At 42.6% G+C, this 23,147-nt stretch overlaps 1 protein-coding gene across 1 annotated transcript in view; it reads left to right on the forward strand.

The window, feature by feature from the left end:
• Nucleotides 1-251: 251 nt before the first annotated feature.
• The window catches only part of FBXO28 (F-box protein 28), a 32,073-nt gene continuing 9,177 nt past the window's right edge, over nt 252-23,147 (forward strand). Inside the window, exons 1-2 of the mRNA XM_014067346.2 lie at nt 252-492; nt 11,397-11,506. Coding sequence (XP_013922821.1) covers nt 274-492; nt 11,397-11,506 — 329 coding nt within the window. The 5' untranslated portion in view covers nt 252-273. The remainder of the gene's footprint in view (nt 493-11,396; nt 11,507-23,147) is intronic.

The following is a 23,147-nucleotide window of genomic DNA, read 5'->3' on the forward strand; positions in this document are numbered from 1 at the left end:
TGCTGGCATATTCCTGCAAGTTTGAATACTTCGACAGCCGCTACTACCGTAGGAGCCGAAAGGGGTCTGGGACGGGTTTGCAGAGAAGTCTCTAGCTGGCAGCCTAAATCGGAGACTGCGGAATTCCAAAGCCTCTACGAACAATTCGACCCAGAAGCCGCAGGAGGGCGCGGGAGCCTCCTGTCTCTTTAACTGCGTCGCCGAAGAAGGAGGCGGTAACGTTGCCACAGGAAGTGCCCCCTCCCGGAGCCGAGGAAGGGAATAGGCCCCAAGATGGCGGCAGTTGTAGCGGCTGAGCGGCTTCTGTCGGAAGGGGAAGGAGGCGCCATGGATTCGGCGCGGCTCTCACCACCTCCACTGCCACAGCCCCGGGGGGAAGCACCGTCTCTGGACCAGCTCCCGCAGAGCAACACGCTGGTGGGGCTGCCCATTGTGGCCATCGAGAGCATCCTCGGCTTCCTTTCCTACGACGAGACCAGCCAGCTCCGCTTGGTGAGGGGCTGAGTTGCGGTGGGATCGAAGTGGGGGGGGGGGAGGCTCGCGAAGAGGAGGCTCTCGGTTACTGTTGGGGGGGGATTTGGGGACCCATGGGAGGGGGGGATTTGTGTCTCCCACCTTCCCGACCCCTATTGCGGGTCGCCAAGTATGTCCTCTTAGTAACAACCGAATCGAAGGGTACATCTTCCTTTCCCCTAAACTCCAAGATTAACTTCTTGGCTGTTTTTTGTTTTAATTGGAAATGCCCTGGGGTCAATACAAGAGGGGGGAAAGGCTAGATGGAGTCGGAATGGATGACCTCTAGGGCCTCTTTCCTTGAAGCATTGCTTGGAATGAAAAGGTCTAGTTTACTTTTTAGAAGAAGGGATCCCCGCTTTGAGGATCTCACGATGAAACCCCTTTATGACGGAAAGGAACCCCTCGGGTTCTCCATCTTATTTGGGTTCCCTTAGCTCTGGCATCCATCCTCTTCTCCACCCACTTATTATCTTTTGACTTGCTTTAAAATGCTCCTTCCTCAGGTCTTTTACTACATAGCAGTTTCCACAACTGCTTCTCTCTGCTGGGATTAGATTCAGAATTAGATTCAGAATTCATTTTCTTAGGCTATCTACAGGAAACGTATTGGCAAATACACTGTATATTTGGGGCCTATAGAAGGATGCTATTAATACTTTTTAAGTAAGCATATGCTTTACAACCATTAGAAACACAATAAAGACCCATATTCTGAACTCCCATTAGTCCAGATGCAGAAAATGTATGGGATTAATGAAAAGGAAGATAAATGTGTAGAAAAGTAGAAGTGCCTTTGTTGTATTATTTAAGAACAAGAATTAAGATAAAAGGTGCTTGAATATAATTAAGTGGGAACATAATCTAATAGTCATGTGTATATAAAATTCTTGTTATATTATTGTGCTTCATACAGTATGATTACAAGGCATATATGGCTTTATCATTAGTTATATTCCAGCTTTATTATTTTTTTTATATATTTTATAAATAACTCTGAATCTGATTACTAGTTTAGGATGGTCATAGCAACTTTCAATACATATGGGGCTGCCACCTCCACGATCCTCTAGAATGTATCTGGGACTGATAGAGGTTATTGTCTAAAACTTGCAGGCCTCTATATGGAAAAGACTCTAGAGACAATTGCTTTATCTTTGCATGCACTAACACATGCAGGAAATACAGAACATTTTTTCTTGTTATTACTGTGGGGAATATAGTTTTGTTCTTACAACCAAAGGACCAACTGTCTAATCATATGTATAAATAATGTTAAAAGTCAAATATGCAAACAAATCTGTGCCAATTTATCTGAGAGTAGGGTAGCTTTACCTGGAAATGTATGTAAGATACTTCTATGTGGAGAATCATGTAGTTGAGTTTTAAAAATAAATTACCGGTACTCTTGCTTTTGCTGCCACAACTATTCAGTATTTTGTGAGTTTATTATTAACCACAGAATTTGTCTGTTTTGTTAGAACAGTATGGCATGTGCTCAGAAGAATAAGGAGTTAACCAGTATTAGAGCTGAGAAAATTTATCCAATTATAAACTCCATTTCCACCTTGCAGTTTTCATTGTCTCTTACCTCTGCATCAAGCAGACTGCAGCTCTTTAAAAATAGACACATGTTTAGATATCTTAGGAACCTCACAAAATGTCTCCTGGTTAGAACAATGGCTTATAAAAGAAAATGTGCAATTTTGCTTTTGTGCTGCATCCCTCTGATCAGTACTGAAATCCAGACATATTGCAATCCAGTTTTATGCATTTTTCTCTCAGAAACAAGTTTAGCTGCATTTATCGGGGTTTCCTTTCAGGTTTGCAGACTTGATGTTATTAGAATTGATGTAGCTTGATCCTTGCTTTGAAAAAAACTGTCACAGTATTGTTGTGTTCCAATAATCATTATGATATTTTAAATTAGGCTGTGTACACTGTGAAAGCTTTATAAAGAAGTTAAATTGAGTCTCTAGGTGATTGTAAAATAAAAAGTCAATCCTTTTGATTTGCCAAAGTAAGTATTTATGTATTGCAGACATCAAACAGATGTAGCTAAGCAACCAAACACACTCAATCTATTTTCATTGTACCTAGCAATTTGCATGAAAATTCTGGGTTAGGTTTTTTTCCAACTTCAATATCTGGAAGAGAAAGTAATCATACACAGTAATAATTTAGCATAATAAATTAATACAGTACAAGACATATAACATGTGAAATACATTTTCAGAGTAGACCATAATTTGATTGGCTGGAACTATAATTTTCACTAAGCCTTACTGTGGTTTGCTTGGTTTTGGCTAAGATAATCTCTGAACTGAGTCTTTGGTTTATAAATCATTATTTATAGTTTAATATATAACATATAAACAGCTATTACAATGTAGCCAAAGCATTATTAAAATCACAGTTTAGTGGTATACCTGAACCTGGATAATAGCTAGAAGGTACTGAAATAAATTATTTTGACTTTTGATACACTGCTTAAATGAAAGCTAAACATTGACTTTATATTATATTAAAACTATATACTGTAGCTGAATAGTGTTTGAAGAACACTTGGCAGCCATGAACTAGCAAGTAGTCATGCAACGAAAAAAAGAGAAATCTAGTTTATTTTGCAATTAATTATCTAATTTCATAAATATTTTCCAGCCTTCTAATAATATTCCTCTATAGTTTATAAACCATAACACCAGTCATGTTTTTTTCCCAGGAAATCATGAATTGAGCAAATAATGCCTTAGCATAATGAGGGGAGTGTATTTTTAACATGCTTTGTTAATTGTAGTCTTTTGCTTTACTTTTTAACAGTTTTTGCTGGGCTCTACACATATAACAGATAATGTTATAACAATCTTTCATTTCTAATTTTTTTTTTAAAAAACCCTGATATATGCTTCCAAAAGCAAGCTGTCATAAAACAGTTTTTGATAATTATATATGATTCTTTAATCAAATGTCTAGGAGAGATTGATTTCAATTGGCGTCCATGTATTTCTTTCAATTCTCCAAATAACATGGTCTGTTAAATATTGAAAGGAGGGGTTCTTGGTGCTCTCTGACCTTTGTTGTTTTCTTGCCAATGTTTCATTACTCTAACCAGATAGCATCATCAGTGCTAGAATGATATTGAAAGACAAAATATCCCATTTCTAGGGAGTAATGGCTGACTAAGATGACTTCTCTGTTAACATAGGCAATATTCATGGTGGAAAGTGGAACCAGTGGAGGAAGCAGCTTCCCAAGTTATTCTCTGGATAAAGGAGAGAGACTTGGGATCACTTCGGTATCCTTACAGATCAGTAGTTCTCAACCTGTGGGTCGGGATCCCTTTGGGGGGGTTGAACGACCCTTTCACAGGGGTCGCCTAAGACCATCGGAAAACACATATTTTCAAAAAAAATATGGAAAACATAAAATAATTTTATGGTTGGGGGTCACCACAACCTGAGGAACTGTATTAAAGGGTCATGGCATTAGGAAGGTTGAGACCCACTGTTACAGATAGTTCCATAAAACAGCGGAGTCCAACAGATTTTAGAGCTCTGGGAGTTGGGAGGCACAGCAATGCCCAAGCCATGGTTTGGAGCCTTTCAAAAAGACAGTGAGTTTGCTCACTTACCTTCTTAATCATTTTTATTGGAAATAGCTTATAAATTGCTTTTTGGACATTAAGAATGTCCAGCTTTATTATACTGGGTGATTTTCCTCCAAACTGCAGTGAAAGGAGATTCAAGTAAGTTTAAATTTTTTTAAAAAAACTTGAACCCCTTTTTAAACTTGGAAATAAGTTACAAAAGGGTGGTTTTGTAAAGTTTTTGAATGGACTAGAGGGCCAGAAAACACTGGAAGCAAGATTTTGAAAAAGTTATAAGAATATTTCCAGTAATTTATTTAAAATCTTATTAAAATATATGACGATTGTGTGTAAGTTTAAGAAATCTCTTCCTGGGAAAAAGTTCTGGATAAGAGGAGGAGACTTTGAAGGCTGGTTAGTAGAGGCAGCCAGAAATAATTAAAGGTTTTAATTAAAGGAGAATTCCCATTAATAGAGAATGGAGAAATATATTTTAGCTCTGGAAGGATTTAAGGATATTTGGCAACTGTCTGACATAATAAAAATGGGCCTAAAAGAAAAAAATAGAAAAGGATATAGCAAAATGAAGTTGTTTCGAAATAAATTTAAAATTCACAGGATAGAAAATGATATTGGCAAAGATGTTAAGCAGGACCTACAAATGAAACTGGCTGATAGTTAAATAGTTTTATAGTTAAAAGGGTCACATGCACAATATATACAATATACAAAATAACAGAGTTGGAAGGGACTTTGAAGGTATTCTAGTCCATCTTCCTGCTCAAACACAGCACTCTGTACCATTCAAGACAAATGGCTATCCAATCTCTTAAAAACCTTCAGTGATGAAGCACCCACAACTTCAGGAAGAAAGCCAGTGGTTAGTTGGTCTCACTGTCAGAACGTTTCTTCTTAGTTCTAAGTTGGATATTTTCTTGATAGATTTCCATCTGTTACTTCTTGTTTTGCCCTCAGGTGCTTTAGAGAATAGGTTGACACCCTCTTCTCTGTGGCAGCCCGTCAAATATTGGAAGACTGCTATCATGTCACCCCTAGAGCTTCCCTTCATTAGACAAGACATGCCATCCAGTCCCTACAACCGTTGTATGCATTAGCCTCTAGTTCCCTCCCTAATCATCTTTGTTGCTCTTCTCTATACTCTTTTTTAGAGTTTCAACATCTAAATGATTTCATAAGGTCTATCTCAGGGTGGTGGCAGCAACAAGTGTCATGCAGTCTTTATCTACAAGTTGGATTATCAACCTGAAATTAATAAAAGTCATTAGAGAACAAGTTTAATATAGTAGTTAAGATATCAGGCAGAAACTAGGAGACTGTTGAGTTCTAGGCCTACATAAAGCCAGCTAGGTGACCTTGGATCATTCACTCTGAAAAATCTTGCCAAGGAAGTTGCAGGGATTTGTCTGGCAGATGCAAATAGTGTAAAAACTGATTTGAAGGAACAAAAACAATACATTAGATATTATCCAAAATTCTAAGAAAAGGACATTTTTCTTTGAAATTACAGTATTATCAGTTTAGACATATAAGAAAGGAAGATGAGAGGTAAAGAGGAAGATTGTGAAAATCTAAAATAAAAAGATAAATATATAAAATTGAACGAAGAATCCAAGTGCCATAATAGTATAAAATTAGTTATATAGCATCAGATTCACAGTTTTATCTTTATTTATTTGCTCTGGAGATATTCATCTATTAATCAGAAGGCCACTGCCATTTAGCTTCCATTTATAGGTAACCAGTGTCTGTTCTTAATAAATTCAGTCCTTAAAAGGTCATCTTTACACGTGCCACTGTAACATCAAGCAGTAATAACCTCTTTAAGCTCTGCTGAATTTTATTATTTTATAAATACTTTCATTATTGTATTTTTATGCTGCTATTTATTTCTTTGTATTTCCTTCAGTAAACGATACACCTTAGCTTCAGATAATTTTGTAATTTGTTGTGATATATACTTCTTAAATCTAGTAAATGCTGGCAGTAAAGTAATTCTATCAATGTCTTTTTTTTACTGTAAACAAATAGAGGCCATAGTTTGATGTCATTGTTTGATAATCTCCATTAGGGCTACACAAATTCTTCAAAAAAAGTTCTCTGGAACACATTGGGGATATGTATAGGAAGACCTCAACTTAAAACCATTTGCTTAGTTACTGTTCAAAGTTACAACTACACTGAAAAAGTGACTTATAGTCATAATTTTCACACAAATGTTGCTGCATCCCCATGTGTTGGAACTTTGAGCTCTTAACAACTGGCATGTACTTTTTCGCACTATAAGGCACATCAGCCCATAAAACACATATTGGCTTTAGAGGAGGAAAACAGGGGGGAAAAATCTGCCTCTGCCTCCTATCATCCGTCCTGTATTCATCTGGCTAGCTTCCTAGCAGCAAACAGCACGGTCATCTTCAGCACATTATCGTGGCTTCAGCACATGACTCCTTATGGCTCTGCTCCGTTGCACCCACTACCGGTCAGCTGAGCTGTTGCTGCTGGCGGGGAACACTGAAGCTTTTGCTGCCGAGCAGCTGATTGGGGGTTGAATCAGCCTCCAGGAATACCGCTGATCAGCTGTTTTAGGCAGCGGTGATCCTCGCTGCCTATCACCACTGCCGTCGTTCGCCACCTATCGCTGCCATTCGCTGCCGCCGATTGCCACCTATCGCTGCCACCGCCATTTGGGAGGCCGATCCAACCACCAATCAGCTGCTCGGCAGCAAAGGCTCCAGTGTTCCCCTACAACAACCAGCGGCGGCAGTGAATGTCACTGCCGCACCCATACACACATACCCCGCTACAATATTCACTCTTAAGACGCACAGATATTTCCACCCACTTTTTTTGGAGGGGGAGGAGTATGTCTTATAGTGCAAAAAATACGGTATTTACAACAATTGTACTGTCTTGGGTCATGTGATCACTCTTTGTAACCTTCTCAGCCAGCTTTCAACAAGCAAAATCAATGGAGGAAACCAGATTTGCTTAATAATTGTATGATTCACTTAACAAACAAGGCAAAACAGGTCATAAAATGGGCCAAAACTCATTTATAACTGCCTTGCTTAGCAATTTTGGCTCAATTGTGATTGACTATCTTTATCAAAGAAGTGACATGCCTAGGTAAACCTATTGCAGAGACGTGAAGCACTCTGAAAAGCCTGGAAAATGTTACATCTGTTTTAATCGATCCAAAAATTATTTATTTGAATATGTTACTAAGCTTTTTGAAATATCTTTCTGAAATTTTTTTAAAGCATTTGTCTTTATTTTGTTGTATTATTTTTGAATGCTGAAATACAAATATCAAAGTAGGTAAAACATTCCAGGAAAACAATTCAGTATTAAAGTTGCAGATGATGTGGGTAGAATACAGAGACATATAGTCAGAAATTCTCGTGAATTTAACAAAAAGTCAAGGAATGTTTGATGTGTGGGAGCATAATAGAAAGCAATTAAGCTTTATGGATTGTAATTCACTCAGCATGTAGTAAATTGGTTCATGCATTAAGCATTTTGATAGGAATTATAAGAAATGGAATGGTAACGCTATGGTATATCTGATAACAAAAGACTGCAGCAAAATTTTTCAGTTTTTGCAACATTATAGTTCTCTTTATCTGATGTGCAAAGTTCTGGTCAACATGAAACATATAGTAAATGTCAAACTATCATAATGAAAAATAAAGCTATAATTAAAGTATTTTTTGCAGTGACATTACGAGTAATATCATTTAATTCTACAGCAAAGAGTAGAAATTTCTTGACAGTATTTACTATTCTGAATAGTTTAACATCATCAACAAACCTAGCCTCTCCTCATCCGTGACCCGTCAAAAGCGCGGACGACAAAAGCGCGATCGACAAAATCGCGCCTTTGACGTCATCACAGCGCGACGAAAAAGATCGAAAAATTCAAATAAAAATTAATAAAAATTAAATTAAAGCAAGCCGATTCACATAAAGGTAAGGGTTAGGGTTAGGGTTAGGGTTAGGGTAAGGGTAAGGGTTAGGGTTAGCTTTAGAGCGTTAGCGTTAGCGTTAGGGTTAGGATAAGGGTTACCGTTCCGTTTTTCGTTACTTTAACGGTTAGGTTTAGGGTTAGGTTTAGGGTTAGGTTAAGAGTTAGGGTTAGGGTTAGGTTTAGGGTTAGGTTTGGGGGGGTTAGGGGAAGGTTTTAGCTTTATTTTTACATTTTTTCGATCTTTTTCGTCGCGCTGTGATGACGTCACAGCGCGCTTTTGTCGAGCGCGATTTTGTCCTACGCGCTTTTGTGGTGGAACCTTGCAAATAGTCTGCTGGACTACTTTGCCATTATTTCTGTTAATCTCATTTTGCCTTCCTTCAAAAAAACATTTTATGCATGTTTAATGATTTAGTGAATTTTAAGTGTATAAATTAAATAGCATTGATCTTTCTCAATCCATTTTGTTTCTCCAAGCTCCAGCTGATGTTGGGCTATGGCTGCATAGTTCTGCTTTACCACTAGATGTCAGTATAATACTATAATGTTGTGCATAATCTTCCGATCAAAAACTCTTAAATATAACTTGTTACTCTATTTTCAGTTTTGCCATAAAATGATGGCTACTCTCTGTTATGTTTGCTAAAATACATTCATTTGGAAGTTTTTGTACTTAATTCCCTTGGGTATATCTGAAACATTGCATTATTACCTCTAAAGTGATTGTGAATAGTAGATAATACCTGCCATACTCCTTTATTGTCAAAAACCTTGATCAAACTAGTGCAGGGTAGTGATTTGTGTTAAACTGGAAAGATCCAGGCTCAAGTCCCATTCCCATCTCCACCCCCCCCCTCCCATGAAAAATCATTGGGTGACAGTAGACTAATCAGTCTCTCTCAACTCAGCCTACCTCATAGGGTTGTTGGAATGGAAAAATGGGAGGAGTCAGTGCTGTACTGTATATGCCATTTTGAGTCCCTGAATAAAAGTCAGGATATCAATCAAAAATATTTAACTGCCGTGCAAACAATTGGCAACCAGTGCCAATACTAACACAAATGTCATCTTGAATTGCTTAATAGCATGCTGTGAGGCAACTTTAACATCTTTTCTCTAGATGTTCTTTCTATTTCTTTTTCTTTGTTGATAGGTTTGCATTTAAACCGTAAGCTTTAGAGCAGAGGTTGTCCTACCTTTTTGTAAATGGTAAGCTTTTTGGCACATAAAAACATTTATTGAATTTTCTTGGCAACAATATGGAAATGTTTTGCTGTTGTTTTCTTCCAGGATATTTTTCCATCTTTCCAATCTACTGTATAACCATGGGATTTCCAGATTGTTTCCCATACAAGTACTTATCAAGTTAAAACCCTACTTGACTTTTCAAATTCAGCCAAGGTGTAATAACATAGATGGCATAAATAGTATTTATCCCCATAAACCTGATCGTCTAGACTTTTTTCTGAAAATTAAATACTATGCCCTTTCCTTTGATAGAAGAAAAGTAGGTCTTCAGAATCAGGCTATAAAAGCCCCATAAAGTATTGTTATGTCTCTCAATGAAATCAACTCCTGTTTCTTTCTTCCATATAGAAATTCTTATTTACAAACTCGTTTTTTTATTTGTTTGCTTTTAGTTTGTTCGTCTGCCTGCATAACTGTAGGTGGTTCTTAAAATCTGCAATGAAGCAACAAAGTATTTGGAAGGAATAGATTTTCATGGCATGAAACATAGAAATTGATTCCTTCTTCATATCTTTTCAGACTGCAGTGAGGTAAAAAAAAAAGATAAATATGATGGAGGAAGAAAAGGACGATATTGAGAACCCAAGCTCCAAATTTTGCCACATCTAGTTTAGTAAGAGAAAACAATGATTTGCTGCTATAATTGAAATTAAAGTGTTAATAGAAACAATGTGAGGATGAATTCAGATTCATATCCCATGACATAAACATGGTTTTTGAAAACTATTCTCAGTCAAATCATTTTGTGTATGAACGATGCCCGGTTTTGGATAATGGCTTAATTTTCTAACTATTGGTTAAAAAACATAGTATTTCAAGATGCCAAGTCTCTTCTATCATGATTAACTGATAAATAGGGGTGGGATTAGCTGCAGAATTATAGAAATAAATGACTTTGATAACCTCTTTTTTATTTTGCAAAGAATTCATAACATTATATAACAATCTTTTAAATTAGGAATGTCAAACTCATGGCTCACGGGGCAGAGGCGTCATGCGCTAGCCATGCCCACGCACACACACACACACACCCGGTTTAGTGGGGAAGCGGAGAAAGTCACAATACATCATGTGACAACGTGACAATGCAAGTTTGATGCCCCTGTTTTAGATGTTTAGATGTTTAAACTGCTTTTAAGAAGGGAAAAATACTCAGTTGATAAACAAAATAGAACTAATCATCTCCTATGTATCCATTTATCTTTGTTTAGTTATTTCTAAGCTTACTTGTTTTTTTGCAGACGTTTCATTACCCAATCAGTGCTAGTGCTGATTGTACCTAGTTTGCATAATGAAATGTCTGCAAAAAACCCAAGCAAGCTCAGAGAGCACCAAGGAGCACCCTTCTTATCAACCCTGAGCTACAAATATTCTCCTTTACTAGTTATTTCCAACTTTTATTTTATGCCTATCTCCATTAGAAAAAAAAATAGAGACATTAGATATATATGAGTATTGTAAATTGACATGAAAGGGTTGCTGGAATTATAGAAATCATGTTCAAAATGATGACTATGAAAAGAACTCTATTTATTAGGCAGTTGGGATGATGATTAAAATAAAGATTACTAATCGTATTAAAAAGCTGTTTGTGTGATTTGGTTTTCTTTAAAGGTTCTTTGTATGTGATCTATTTCTTCAGAATTTCAAATCTCCATTTTCTGTTAATGCTAAGAATCACATCAAAAATATCAATTTTTAATATGTCATTTTTATGGAAAATGTCAATTTTAAAATAGAACATTAAAGATTTGTGGGATGAGGGTTGTATTAAAAGAACTTTGGGGAAGATTGTTTGGAAAGTTATCTAGTTCAAATCTCACTCTTAACCATTAAAACCAGCTTGGTGACTTTAGGCCAGTAATTCCCATTTAGCCCAACTTGCCTCAGAAGTTGCTATTGTGGGGAAAATAGGCAGGAATATTAGGTATGTTATTACTTTGTTTATTATACCATGCATACAAGGCTAAAAAAGTCTAACAATAACAACAACAATAATAATGCCTGAAGCATATTCACTACCTGAGATATCTTAAATTTTGACTTTGTATTTCCCTCTAGGTTTGTAAGAGAATGGATTTAGTTTGTCAGAGAATGCTAAACCAGGGATTTCTGAAAGTGGAAAGATACCATAACTTGTGTCAGAAACAGGTTAAAGCACAACTTCCAAGGTATGTGATCAACAAAACTGAAGGTCAGAGATAATGCAATCTAAAAATCTGTACATATAGGTGACATTCAAGAAAAACCTCTGTACACAATCATATAGACAAATCTTTAACAGATGAAATTATCCTTGGGCAGAACCATTGTTATCACATGCAAACAGATTAGCAGGAGAAGATAACACTGGCCTCCTTTATGTGTACCGAATGATTTGATGCTTGGCATTCTGAGCTTGGAATGTTTTGAAAGTGAACATCATTTTCTCCAGTTTCAGCCGATATTTTTTTCATCTACTTCAGAGTCTGTTCTTCAGTGATGACATGCAGATGTTAAGCTATAATACTATTGTAGGTGGTCCTGATTTTGAATATCTATATAGAGATCCAGATTTCATCATTCCCAGAGTTATTGGTTTGTTCCAGGAGTGAAATGCTACCGGTTCGCTATGTGTGCACATGCATGCGTGCCAAACCCACACTTTGCATGCGTGCCCGCCACAGGTGCTGAAAAAGGAGGATTAAGAAGCCTTTTCTCAGTCTCAGTCTTTTCGCAGTAAATTGAACAGCGAGAGGGGGGAACAGCTGTGCCGCGTGATTTAGATTTGCTGGGAAGCAGGATTTCCTGCTTTCTAGCTAATATAAATTACGCGGCACAGCTGATTGTCGGAACTATGATTGCCTGAACCAGTAGCATTTTTTTAACTATTGGTTCGGGCGAACCGGTAGTAAAAAAAATGCTACAGGTTGGGACGAACCAGTAGTTCCGACGATCAACTGTGTGGCAATCAGCTGTGCCACATGATTTCTAGTGAATATAATCCTGTGGCACAGCTGATTGTCACATCAAACCTGTAGCATTTTTTTTACTACTGGTTTGGCCAAACTGGTAGCATTTCACTCCTAGTTTGTTCATTATTTTATTAACTTAGGTTCATTATTTCATTTCTGAGAAAAGAAAATGACAAACATTTTTTAAAAAGATAAGCAGTATACATGCACTTCTTAAATAAATAGTATAGGAAAGATATAAAATTTAAAATTTAAACATCCCAGAATAGAATAGACATTTAAGCATACATTCTTGCAATGCCAGGGTGAAACTAATGTAACTAGTGCCAAAAGGTTGTTGTTATGGGTACTAGCATGCCACCCAAAAGTGCTCCTAAGTACAATTGCTATCTATGTCTCCAATGATATGATTGAGTCTAGAACCATAATCAAATGGGGTAATTCAAAACAAAGTGCCCCATCCCCCCAGAGCAAATTGAGGTCCATGTGTCCTGGCAGACTATTTCTATTTTGCCTTAATCAAGTTTTAGCTATGATAATGTGCTCATTCTCTCCATTACTATGCTTAGGCACGAGCTCAAGTCATCAGTTAGTCACATTAATTAAAGAGAAAGAATTAAAGTTGTTTATTAATTCAATATTATCATATTTGTAGTGCTTAAGAGTAGGGTAACTTTACTGATAGAGATCTAACTTCGAAGTAATTTTTTGACTCTGAAAGTAATTAGGCAGTGGAATGGCCTGCCTTGTAAAGGTGTGAGCACTGTTCCCTCTAAGGTGCGCGGCTGTGCGGCCGTGCACATGGCAAGAAAACCCCGCGCAGCAGTTTCTAACTGCCACGCAGGGCTCAGAAAATCTAGGGTTAGCACGGGCGCGGGGACGGCGGCAGGAGCTTACGTGGCACAGCTGGTCTCCTAGGACCTCCTAGGTGCCAGCTGTGCCGCTCATTACCGTCAGTCGCCCCATGTTCAGCAAATGTGGGGAAGTCCTTTGCAGGCTGCAAAGGACCTCCCCAGACTTGTTTTGATGAGCACGGAGCGAATGACGGTAGTTTGTGCCAACCGCGGCCACTCAAACTAGCGTCAGTCGCCCCCGTGTTCAGCAAAGCAAGCCCAGAGAGGTCCTTTGTGGGCAGCCAATCATAGCCGCTTGCGCCCGGCGCTGCGGCTGAAGTAAACCCCCAAAGCCCCTGCCGCCACCGGAATATCTGCTGCCGCCCACTCCTCCTCCAACAGCACTGCCGGATTTGCCGCCCGACGCTGCGGCTGAGGTGAAGCCGCCAAAGCTCCCACCAGCACCCCTGCCCAGCTGAGGTGTTCCGAGCGGAGGGGGGAGGCACCGCCGCCGCTGCCATGGGTGGGGGCGCCAGCGGGAGCTTTGGCGGCTTCACCTCAGCTGCAGCGCCGGGCAGCAAATGTGGTGGTGCTGTTGGAGGAGGAGGAGGAGGCGGCAGCAGTTATTCTGCTGGTGGGGGGCTCATTGGCATCTTCAGCAGCAGCCCTGTCCCCAGTGAAAAAACCGAAGATGGAGCAGATCCACACAGATGACGTCGCCGCAACATGACTGGAGGAGGAATTCTGGGAGTTGAAGTTCACAAGTCTTAAAGCCGTCAGGATTGAAGACCCCTGGGGGTTTTTTTCTAAAGGGTTAGGGGTGCAAGGATCTTGTAACAACAGCTTTAAGATTTGCGTGCTTCAAATGCCAGACTTTCTAAGCCAACATTTTGGTTGCTAAGCAGGAGCGTTGTTAAGTGATACTGATATTATATAACACTTTTAATTAAGCGGGTACCTTGAATAAACATAACTTTGAGTTTCAAATAATACTGATTTGAAGAGCCAAGGTGGCGCAGTGGTTAAATGCAGCACTGCAGGCTACTGCTAGATCAGCAGGTCAGCGGTTCAAATCTCACCGGCTCAGGGTTGACTCAGCCTTCCATCCTTCCGAGGTGGGTAAAATGAGGACCCAGATTGTTGGGGGCAATATGCTGACTCTCTGTAAACCGCTTAGAGAGGCCTGAAAGGCCTATGAAGCGGTATATAAGTCTACTGCTATTGCTATCTACTGCTATTGCTATTGATTTTGTTGTTGTCTTAGGTGACATCTGTGAAAAAAATTCAGGTGCTCAGGCATGAAAATGTGCTGCTCAAACACTATACTTTTCTGCTCACACTGAAAAAAAATTAGAGGGAACATTGGGTGTGGGTACTCTTGAGTATTGAATAAATATTTCTCAAAAGTGACCTGAACATTCTTGCCCTGGTTAGGGGGCAGGACTAGAAGACCTACAAGATCTTTTCTAGCCCTTTGATTCTGTGATGGCTGGTGCATATTTATGAGTTAGTTCTTTGTCCTGCTACTGCTGCTGTGCTGCTGCTGCTACTACTACTACTACTACTAGTAGTAGTAGTAGTAGTAATACTTTTAAAACGTATATGCCACTTGACTCACAATGACTCATGAGTTAGTTCTTTGTCCTGCTGCTACTACTGCTGTTGTGCTGCTACTACTGCTACTAGTAGTAGTACTTTTAAAACTTATATGCCATCTGACTCACAATGACTCTGGGTGGCTCAAAACAAACAAACAATAAATCACTAAAGATAAAAACAAAAGAAGGCAAGTGGGAACCTTGAGGGAAGCAAGGGGTCTCACTCTTGCCAAACACTTGAGTGAACAGCCAGAGCTTTATGGGTCTTCTAAACCAGTGGTCCCCAACCCCCGGTCCGCGGACCGGTGCCGGGCCGTGGAGTACCTGGCACCGGGCCGCGCAGCGGCCGGGGGCCATGATCACTGCAGCGGCCGGGGGCCATATTTGCAACTTTGTAGTCCTCATGAACGCGCCCTTTCTCTGCCCCCCCCCCCCGCCGCCCCAGATGTGCGGGGCTGGGGGGGCGAGGGGAGGCCCGATCTCCCCCCCGCCCTCTTGCTCTGCTCGCCCCGGGATGGAGGGGGCGGCGGCGGCGGCCTCGGCCCGAACTTGGGATGCTGCTGGCGGAGGCTGCCTGGGAGGCGAAACTTTGTCCGCGGACTCGCCTGGCCCGCCTGCCCCGTGGAATGACGAGGGGGGGCAGGAAGGGGCGGCGGCGCTGCATTTTCCTCCCAAGGAGAAACTAAGGTTGCGGGGGGGAGGGGCGCAGCGTGGCCGTTTCGGGGGAACTTGGGGAGCTTCGCCGTTCCGAGAGGCGCTTCGCGCGCAGCTCCACCCAGGTGGGAGATGTTTTCCTCCGCCGAGGCGGGGAGGGGGGGCTTTACGTAAGACTCGCGGCGCAGCTCTGCCCCCCCTCCTGGAGTGTCACCTGCCTCCCGCCCCTCCCCCCCGCCGCTCCGCCGAAGCGCTTTTTGCGTCAGGCCAGCGGGGCTCTCGGGGGCCCTTCGGCTGCAGCCCGCCTTCTCCCCCTCTTCCCTTCATGGAGCGCGGCGCGGAGGCCCACCCCCTCGGAAGCAGCCGGCCTCCGCCGCGCCAGCCGCCCGCCCGCCCGAAGTAGGACACGGCGCCATCTTTTTTCCCCCGCCGAACTGCAGCGAGGAAAAAGGGCTGCCCGAGCGAGCGGATCGCGGGGTCGGTTCCCCCTCCCTTCCCCCGGTGGCCGAGGAGGAGGAGGAGGCGGGGCGGCCTCGCGGGCTGTCGGCCTTGGCGTGAAGGAAGCCCCCCCCCTGCGGAACGCGCGCCCAGGATGGCCGCCTTCCCACCCTCCGGTCCGGAAGGCCGAGGGAGGCTCGTCTGACTGGTCCGCGGCGATAAAAAGGTTGGGGACCACTGTTCTAAACAATATCCATATCTTGAGAGGAACTTTGTTCCAGAGGACAGGTGCTGCTACAGAAAAGGCATACTTCCAGTGTCCCGATGGGTGAGGTTTCCTCAAAGGAACCCAAAGTGTGCCAACCCTGCAGGCTCAAACCAGCCTGGCAGGTGCTATGGGAGACTAGGCCCTTTAGCCATAGCTTTACAATAACTTACTTGTTAGAATCTGATCCCAAAGTACATTCTTTTAGATTAAACAAATTTACATAATAATAGCTTCCTTTTGGTATAAGAAACGTCCAGTATGCCACAGTATTTCCTTTTCAAATACGCTGACCAATTTGATTTGTATTCAGAGGCCTGATGTTGCAATGTTTTGCTTGGGTATCTAGTTCCCAGTCTCCTCGATTTTTTCCCCCCCGATTGCTTTTATTTATAGGCCGCCCTTTTCCCTGAGGGGACTCAGGGCGGCTTACAACCTATAGGGAGGGGATACATGTAATGACATATACAGACAATACACAATTAAAAATAGAAGCAACATTCATTCATCATTCGGGTGGGGACGGATCCCAATCTTTAACCCCAGGCCTGGCAGGATAGCCAGATCTTGAGGGCTGTGCGGAAGGTCTGGAGGGTGGTGAGGGTACGAATCTCCTGTCTGCTTTTTCAGCTTTCTCCTCCTCTTGATTTATTATTGTCAGGATCTATCAAAACTCTCCCAATATATGTCTCCCTTTCTTTATTTGCATGTAATTATCCATATTCAACTCAGTCTCCACAAAGCAATGTATGATGTAACAAATGTAAAATGAATTTTAAACTGCATCATTAAAATATCCTAACACTAGAAATACAGATAATTCTTGACTTACAACCCCAATTGAGCCCAAAATTTTGGTTGCTAAGCTAAGTGAGTTTAGCCTCATTTTATGACTTTTTTGCCAGAGTTATTAAGCGAATGGCTGCAATTGCTAAGTGAATCATATTAGGCAAATCTGCTTCTTCCATTGACTTTGTTGAAAGTTGGTTGTGAAAATTACAAATGGTGATTACATGATCCCAGGACAGTGCAACTGTGATAAATACATGCCAGTTGCTAAGCTCCCAAATTTTGATCAGTGACCATGGGGATGCTTCAACAGTTGTAAGTGTGAAACGTAGCATGGCACTTTTTTCAGTGCCACAGTAACTGAATGGTCACTAAACAAATTGTACCAGCAGACAAAGGCCACTCAATAGTGATGATGAACCATACAGGTTATGAAACAAGGGCATTTGCCCTGCTCAATGATTCCTCAGCATACAGACAAGCAAAGACATCAGAGATGAGAACAATGGTCATGCAACTAAGCTTATCTCAGCCAACTTAAACAAAACAACTGTATAATGGAGGAGTGGTGAAAAATGAGAGGAACAGAGGCGGCCCCAATGAGATTCTATGGACTCCCCAAGATACACAAAATAGGAGTCCCCCTCAGACCTATTGTAATTTTTGCGTTTTATTGCAAATTTATATGCCGCCCTTTTCCCTGAGGGGACTCAGGGCGGCTTACAACAATAAAGGGAAGGGAGTGCAAGACAAGACTTAAAAAGAAAGGAAACGTGATTGAAAGGAAATTGGTCATAAAAACACAACATTCACTCAACATTCGGGCGGGGTGAGAGTAATCCTATCCCCAGGCCTGACGGGATAGCCAGTTCTTAAGGGCTGTGCGGAAGGCCTGGACTGTGGTGAGGGTACGGATCTCCACGGGGAGGTTGTTCCATAATGTCGGAGCTGCAACTGAGAAGGCTCTCCTCCGCGTAGTCGCCAGTCGGCACTGACTGGCGGATGGAATTCGGAGGAGGCCTACTCTGTGCGATCTGATGGGACGCAGGGAGGTAATTGGCAGGAGGCGGTCTCTCAAATAGTCAGATCCACTACCATGGAGCGCTTTATAGGTGGTGAGTAAGACCTTGAAGTGCACCCGACGATCAACAGGTAGCCAGCGCAGCTCACGGAGGATTGGTGTTATATGGGCGAACCGTGGTGCGCCCATGATCACTCGCGCGGCCGCGTTCTGGACTAGCTGAAGTCGCCGGATGCTCTTCAAGGGCAGCCCCATGTAGAGCACATTGCAGTATTCCAGCCTAGAGATCACAAGGGCTCGAGTGACTGTTGTGAGAGCCTCCCGGTTCAGGTAGGGCCGCAACTGGCGCACCAGACGAACCTGGGCAAATGCCCCCCTGGTCACAGCCGACAAATGGTGGTCAAGACTCAGCTGTGGGTCCAGGAGGACTCCCAAGTTGCGGACCCTATCTGAGGGGAATAAATTTTGCCCCCCCAGCCTGATTGATGGAACGTTAACCAAATTTTTGGGAGGAAAACACAACAGCCATTCGGTCTTTTCCGGGTTGAGTACCAGTTTGTTAGCTCTCATCCAGTCTTTAACAGCCTCAAGGCCCCGGTTCATCACGTCCACCGCTTCATTGAGTTGGCACGGGGCGGACAGATACAACTGCGTATCGTCCGCATATTGATGGTACTTAATCCCGTGCCTCCGAATGATCTCGCCCAGCGGTTTCATGTATATGTTAAATAGTAGGGGGGACAGAACCGAGCCCTGCGGCACCCCATAGGTTAGGGGCCTCGGGGACGATCTCTCCCTCCCTACCAACACCGACTGCGACCTGTCCGAGAGGTAGGAGGAGAACCACTGTAAAACAGTGCCGCCCACCCCCACCTCCCGCAGTCGTCGCAGAAGGATACCATGGTCGATGGTATCGAAAGCCGCTGAGAGGTCAAGGAGAACCAGGATGGACGCATAGCCTCCGTCTCTGGCTCTCCAGAGATCATCGGTCAATGCGACCAAAGCGGTTTCAGTGCTGTAACCGGGCCTGAAGCCAGACTGGAAGGGGTCAAGGTAGTTAGCTTCCTCCAAGGTACGCTGAAGCTGTAAGGCCACCACCTTCTCAACAACCTTCCCCAGAAAGGGGAGGTTGGAGACTGGACGATAGTTGTTAAGAACTGCTGGATCCAAGGACGGTTTCTTCAGGAGGGGCCTCACCACCGCCGCCTTAAGTGCGGTGGGGAGGTGTCCCTCCCGAAGAGAGGCGGTGACAACCGCCTGGATCCAGCCTCGTGTCACCTCTCTGCTGTTGGCAGTCAGCCAAGAGGGACACGGGTCCAGTATGCAGGTGGAGGAACTCACAGCTCGCATAGCCTTGTCCACATCCCCAGAGGCAACATCCTGAAACTCAACCCAGAGATGGTCTACCAAATTATTCCCCTGTGTCCCGGCTGGATCTGCAGGGGTGGAGTCCAGTTCCGATCGAAACCGAGCAATTTTGTCCGCCAAGAACTGACTATATTCCTCAGCCTTTCCCTGTATGGGGTTCCCCGCCTCCCTCCTATTTAGGAGGGAGCGGGTTATCCTAAACAGGGCGGCTGGGCGAGACTCGGCGGACGCTACCAAGGAGGCAATGTGTGATCTTTTGGCAGTTCTCAATGCCCAAATATACTCCTTGGTGCAGGCTGTCAACAGTGCTCGGTTCGATACGGACCTATCGGATCTCCACCGGTGCTCTAGGCGTCTCCTCCGGCGCTTTATCTCGCGGAGCTCCTCGGTGAACCAAGGGGGTCTCCGCGAGCCGCTGACTCGGAGGGGCCGTAGTGGCGCAATTCGGTCTAGAGACTCCGATGCCGCCGAGTGCCAGGCGGCAGCAATAGTCTCCGCCGAACTGTGGGCGAGAGCATCTGGAATGACCCCAAGCTCCGTCTGGAACCTAACAGGGTCCATCAGTCGCCTGGGGCGGAACCACCTGGTCGGTTCCTCCTCCCTACGGTGGGGGTTTGGCCTCCGGAAGTCTAGCCTCAGTAGGTAGTGGTCTGACCACGACAGGGGAATGATCTCATTTCCCCTCAGACCAAGATCATAACTCCACTGCTCCGAGAGGAATACGAGGTCGAGTGTATGTCCTGCCAAGTGGGTAGGGCCCCGAATTACCTGGGTCAGGCCCATGGCTGTCATGGAGGCCATGAACTCCTGCGCTCCATCAGAGTGTTCACCGAGCGAAGGCAAATTGAAGTCCCCCAGAACCATTAGTCTAGGGAACTCAATTGCTAGCTCGGCTATTGACTCGAGGAGCGCAGGGAGGGCCGCTGCAACGCAGTTGGGAGGCAGGTACGTTAGCAGCAAACCCGCTTGACCCTTGAGGTCCAACTTCACTAGCAGGGACTCACACCCGACAAGCTCCGGAGCAGGGATCCTACGAGGAGCTAAGGACTCCCGGACTACAATAGCCACACCGCCACCCCTTCCCTGGGCTCTCGGCTGATGAAGCACCTGAAACCCGTCTGGGCACAGCTCTACGAGGGGGACTCCTCCCTCCGTGCCCAGCCATGTTTCAGTAATACATGCCAGGTCTGCCCCCTCGTCTACAATCAAGTCCCGGACGAGGGGAGCCTTATGGATAACAGACCTGGCATTTAGCGACAGCAGCCTGAGACCAGGGTCCTGATCGCTCACGCCATCTGACCTTGGAGTGGGACTCATAGGGCCGGAAGGAGGGATCTCTGCAATATAGCGAACCCTCCTTCCCCTATAATGGCCAGCCCTAAAGTCCCCGCCATATCTGCCTCTCCCTGTTATGACCGCAATGCTCCGACTCTCTCCCGTGGGCATAATTCCCCCAACCACCCCAATGGCCCCCGCTTGGCCCGCCAGGTCCTCCGAATCAGGCATACTCAGACACTCACACAGGCAGTCCCCACAATATAATTAAAACACAAAAGAATACAGCAATAATAATACTAAAAGTGGGTCTTTCATACTAACTCATTCAGTCCCACGCATTGTAATGCTGCGAGACACCCCTATAGGTGGCTAAATGACTGTCACAGTGCTTAAGCTTCCTGCCCCAAGTCTCGAACAACTCAGTCACACAATTTCTGATGAAACTACAAGGCTTAAATGTGACTCCTGATGTGATCATGGTCTCCTTTGATGTAGTGTCCCTATTTATATCCCTCCCTTCCCACCTAGCATATGGAGTAATAGAAGAAGAGTACAACGCAGATCAGCACAAATCATAAAGTTACGGGGGCAGGAACACCATGTATTTCAGAACTACAAACTTAAATTCTGGTGCCGCTACATAGGTGGCATGTTTGCCATTATCAAGAGAAATGCACTTAAAAACATTCATACCATACTGAACTCCATTTTCCCTGACATACAGTTCACAATGGAGGAAGAAACAGGTAGGCAATTACCATTTTTAAACATACTTCTCAACAGACAAGAGGATGGAAGCTTAGAAATCACTGTTTATCACAAGGCCACCAACACCCCACACATTTCGAATTTCAACTGCAATCATCTACTGTCATACAAAAAGAGTTGCATTAGAACACTGTATGATAGGGTGAGAATCCACTGTAGTACCTACAAGCCAAACAGTTGGAGAGCAGTAGCTACGTGAACAAGCAGTATCCACAATCACTTGTCACAAAATGTTTGCGCAACATGGTGGGGAAAGAAAGGAAGAAACAAGGGACAAGACCAATCACATGGCACACCCTGCCATAAATCAAAAACATTTCAGAAGCTGTAGAACACAGTTTCCAAGATCTGCAAGTGGGCATTGCAACTCCACCAGAGGCTACCATGCAAGGACAAATTATGCATTGTAAAGGTTGCTTGGAAGTGGGAGATACTTCCAATGTACATGACACCTAAAAGGCATCAGGGTTGCATCTTAAAATATTTAAAACTGTGTGTGTGTGTGTAATGAAAATAATGCTAGTTATGTTAATAGAAGCTTGTTGATAAGTGTTGGTTGGGTACTGAGAAACAGGATATAAGTTTTAGAAATACAGGCCAGAATTAATGTGTGGATTTTAGGAGCAAGCAATATTTTCTGTAACTGCATGATATGCATTATAATTATCAAACTTAGAAAGTTTTAGATATAAACTGCATTGAGTTCTTGGAAAAAAGAAACTAATAAGTAAATAAATAAAGCAGCTTATGTACGAAAAGTGTACACATAGTGGTTCAACAACTTTTATTTCTGGTTTACACCACCTATATCTACTTTAGAATTCTTTGCGTCTATATTTAGATCCAGAAAGTATAATTTTATACATATGTGTGTGTGTGTCTGTGTCTGTGTCTGTGATACGTAGATAGATAAATATAAATAGATATAGTATATAGATACTGTATATAGAGTACCATTTTGTAGTGTTATAACCAGAAATAAAACAATTTGTAATGTTTATGACAGAAAATTATGAAATTTTAAATTGTGTAGATAATTCAACAAAGCACTTTGTTTAAATCTCCCTTCTGGACCCATTCATGGAAGCAACTGTACCATGTCTTTGGGGAGTTTTATTGCTTCATTGCTTTGAGGAGCAAAAGTGTAGGACAGTTCCTTCATGAGACCCTGAATGACTTGCATAAACCTAATCAGCAGAATCTGAAAGTTGAAGTTAAGGTCCACACATAAAAAAGAGATGTTCAGTATTTCTGAGCATTCATTATATTAAGTAAGTAATGTCTTCTTATTTTTAAGAGCTTTTGGGTTGGCACATTTAAATCATTTATTGTATTAGCTATATATAACTTTTAATGCATTGTATTCAGCAGTATGGTTTATTATTTATGAAGTGCTGTTGATCATAGTTAATATTTAGGGGCCTCAAGAAAGAATTATTAGTTGATCATGAATCTCAACTGATTGATTCATTATATGCAAATGCATGATGCGTCATTTGTTATATGCAAGTGCATCATTCCATTTGGGGAAAAATGGTGCAGTAATATGTTAGCTGTTTCATGCAAGAATTCTTTTTCTAAGATGATACTTATTGTTTGAAAATTAGGAATTTTTTGTTTGGTACAATTAGCAATTTTATCTATTCCTGAAAAGTATTTCAAACAAGAATACAGTTGGATCAAAATGGAAGCTGTTTTTAAATTCAACTTTCCATTTTTAACAAAATAAAACAAATAGAATTAACTTCCCTTCCCCCTGGAAACAAGCAATTGATCACAAGCTGGGCTCTTATGGGCTCTCACCATTATTCTTAATGTCCCTAGGATTTGAGCAAGCAAAGCAAGT

Source organism: Thamnophis sirtalis, unplaced genomic scaffold (assembly GCF_051295495.1).
Source record: "Thamnophis sirtalis isolate CommonGarterSnake01/CBP01778 unplaced genomic scaffold, rThaSir2_p1.2 scaffold_6, whole genome shotgun sequence".
In the NCBI taxonomy this organism is placed as follows: Eukaryota; Metazoa; Chordata; class Lepidosauria; order Squamata; family Natricidae; genus Thamnophis; species Thamnophis sirtalis.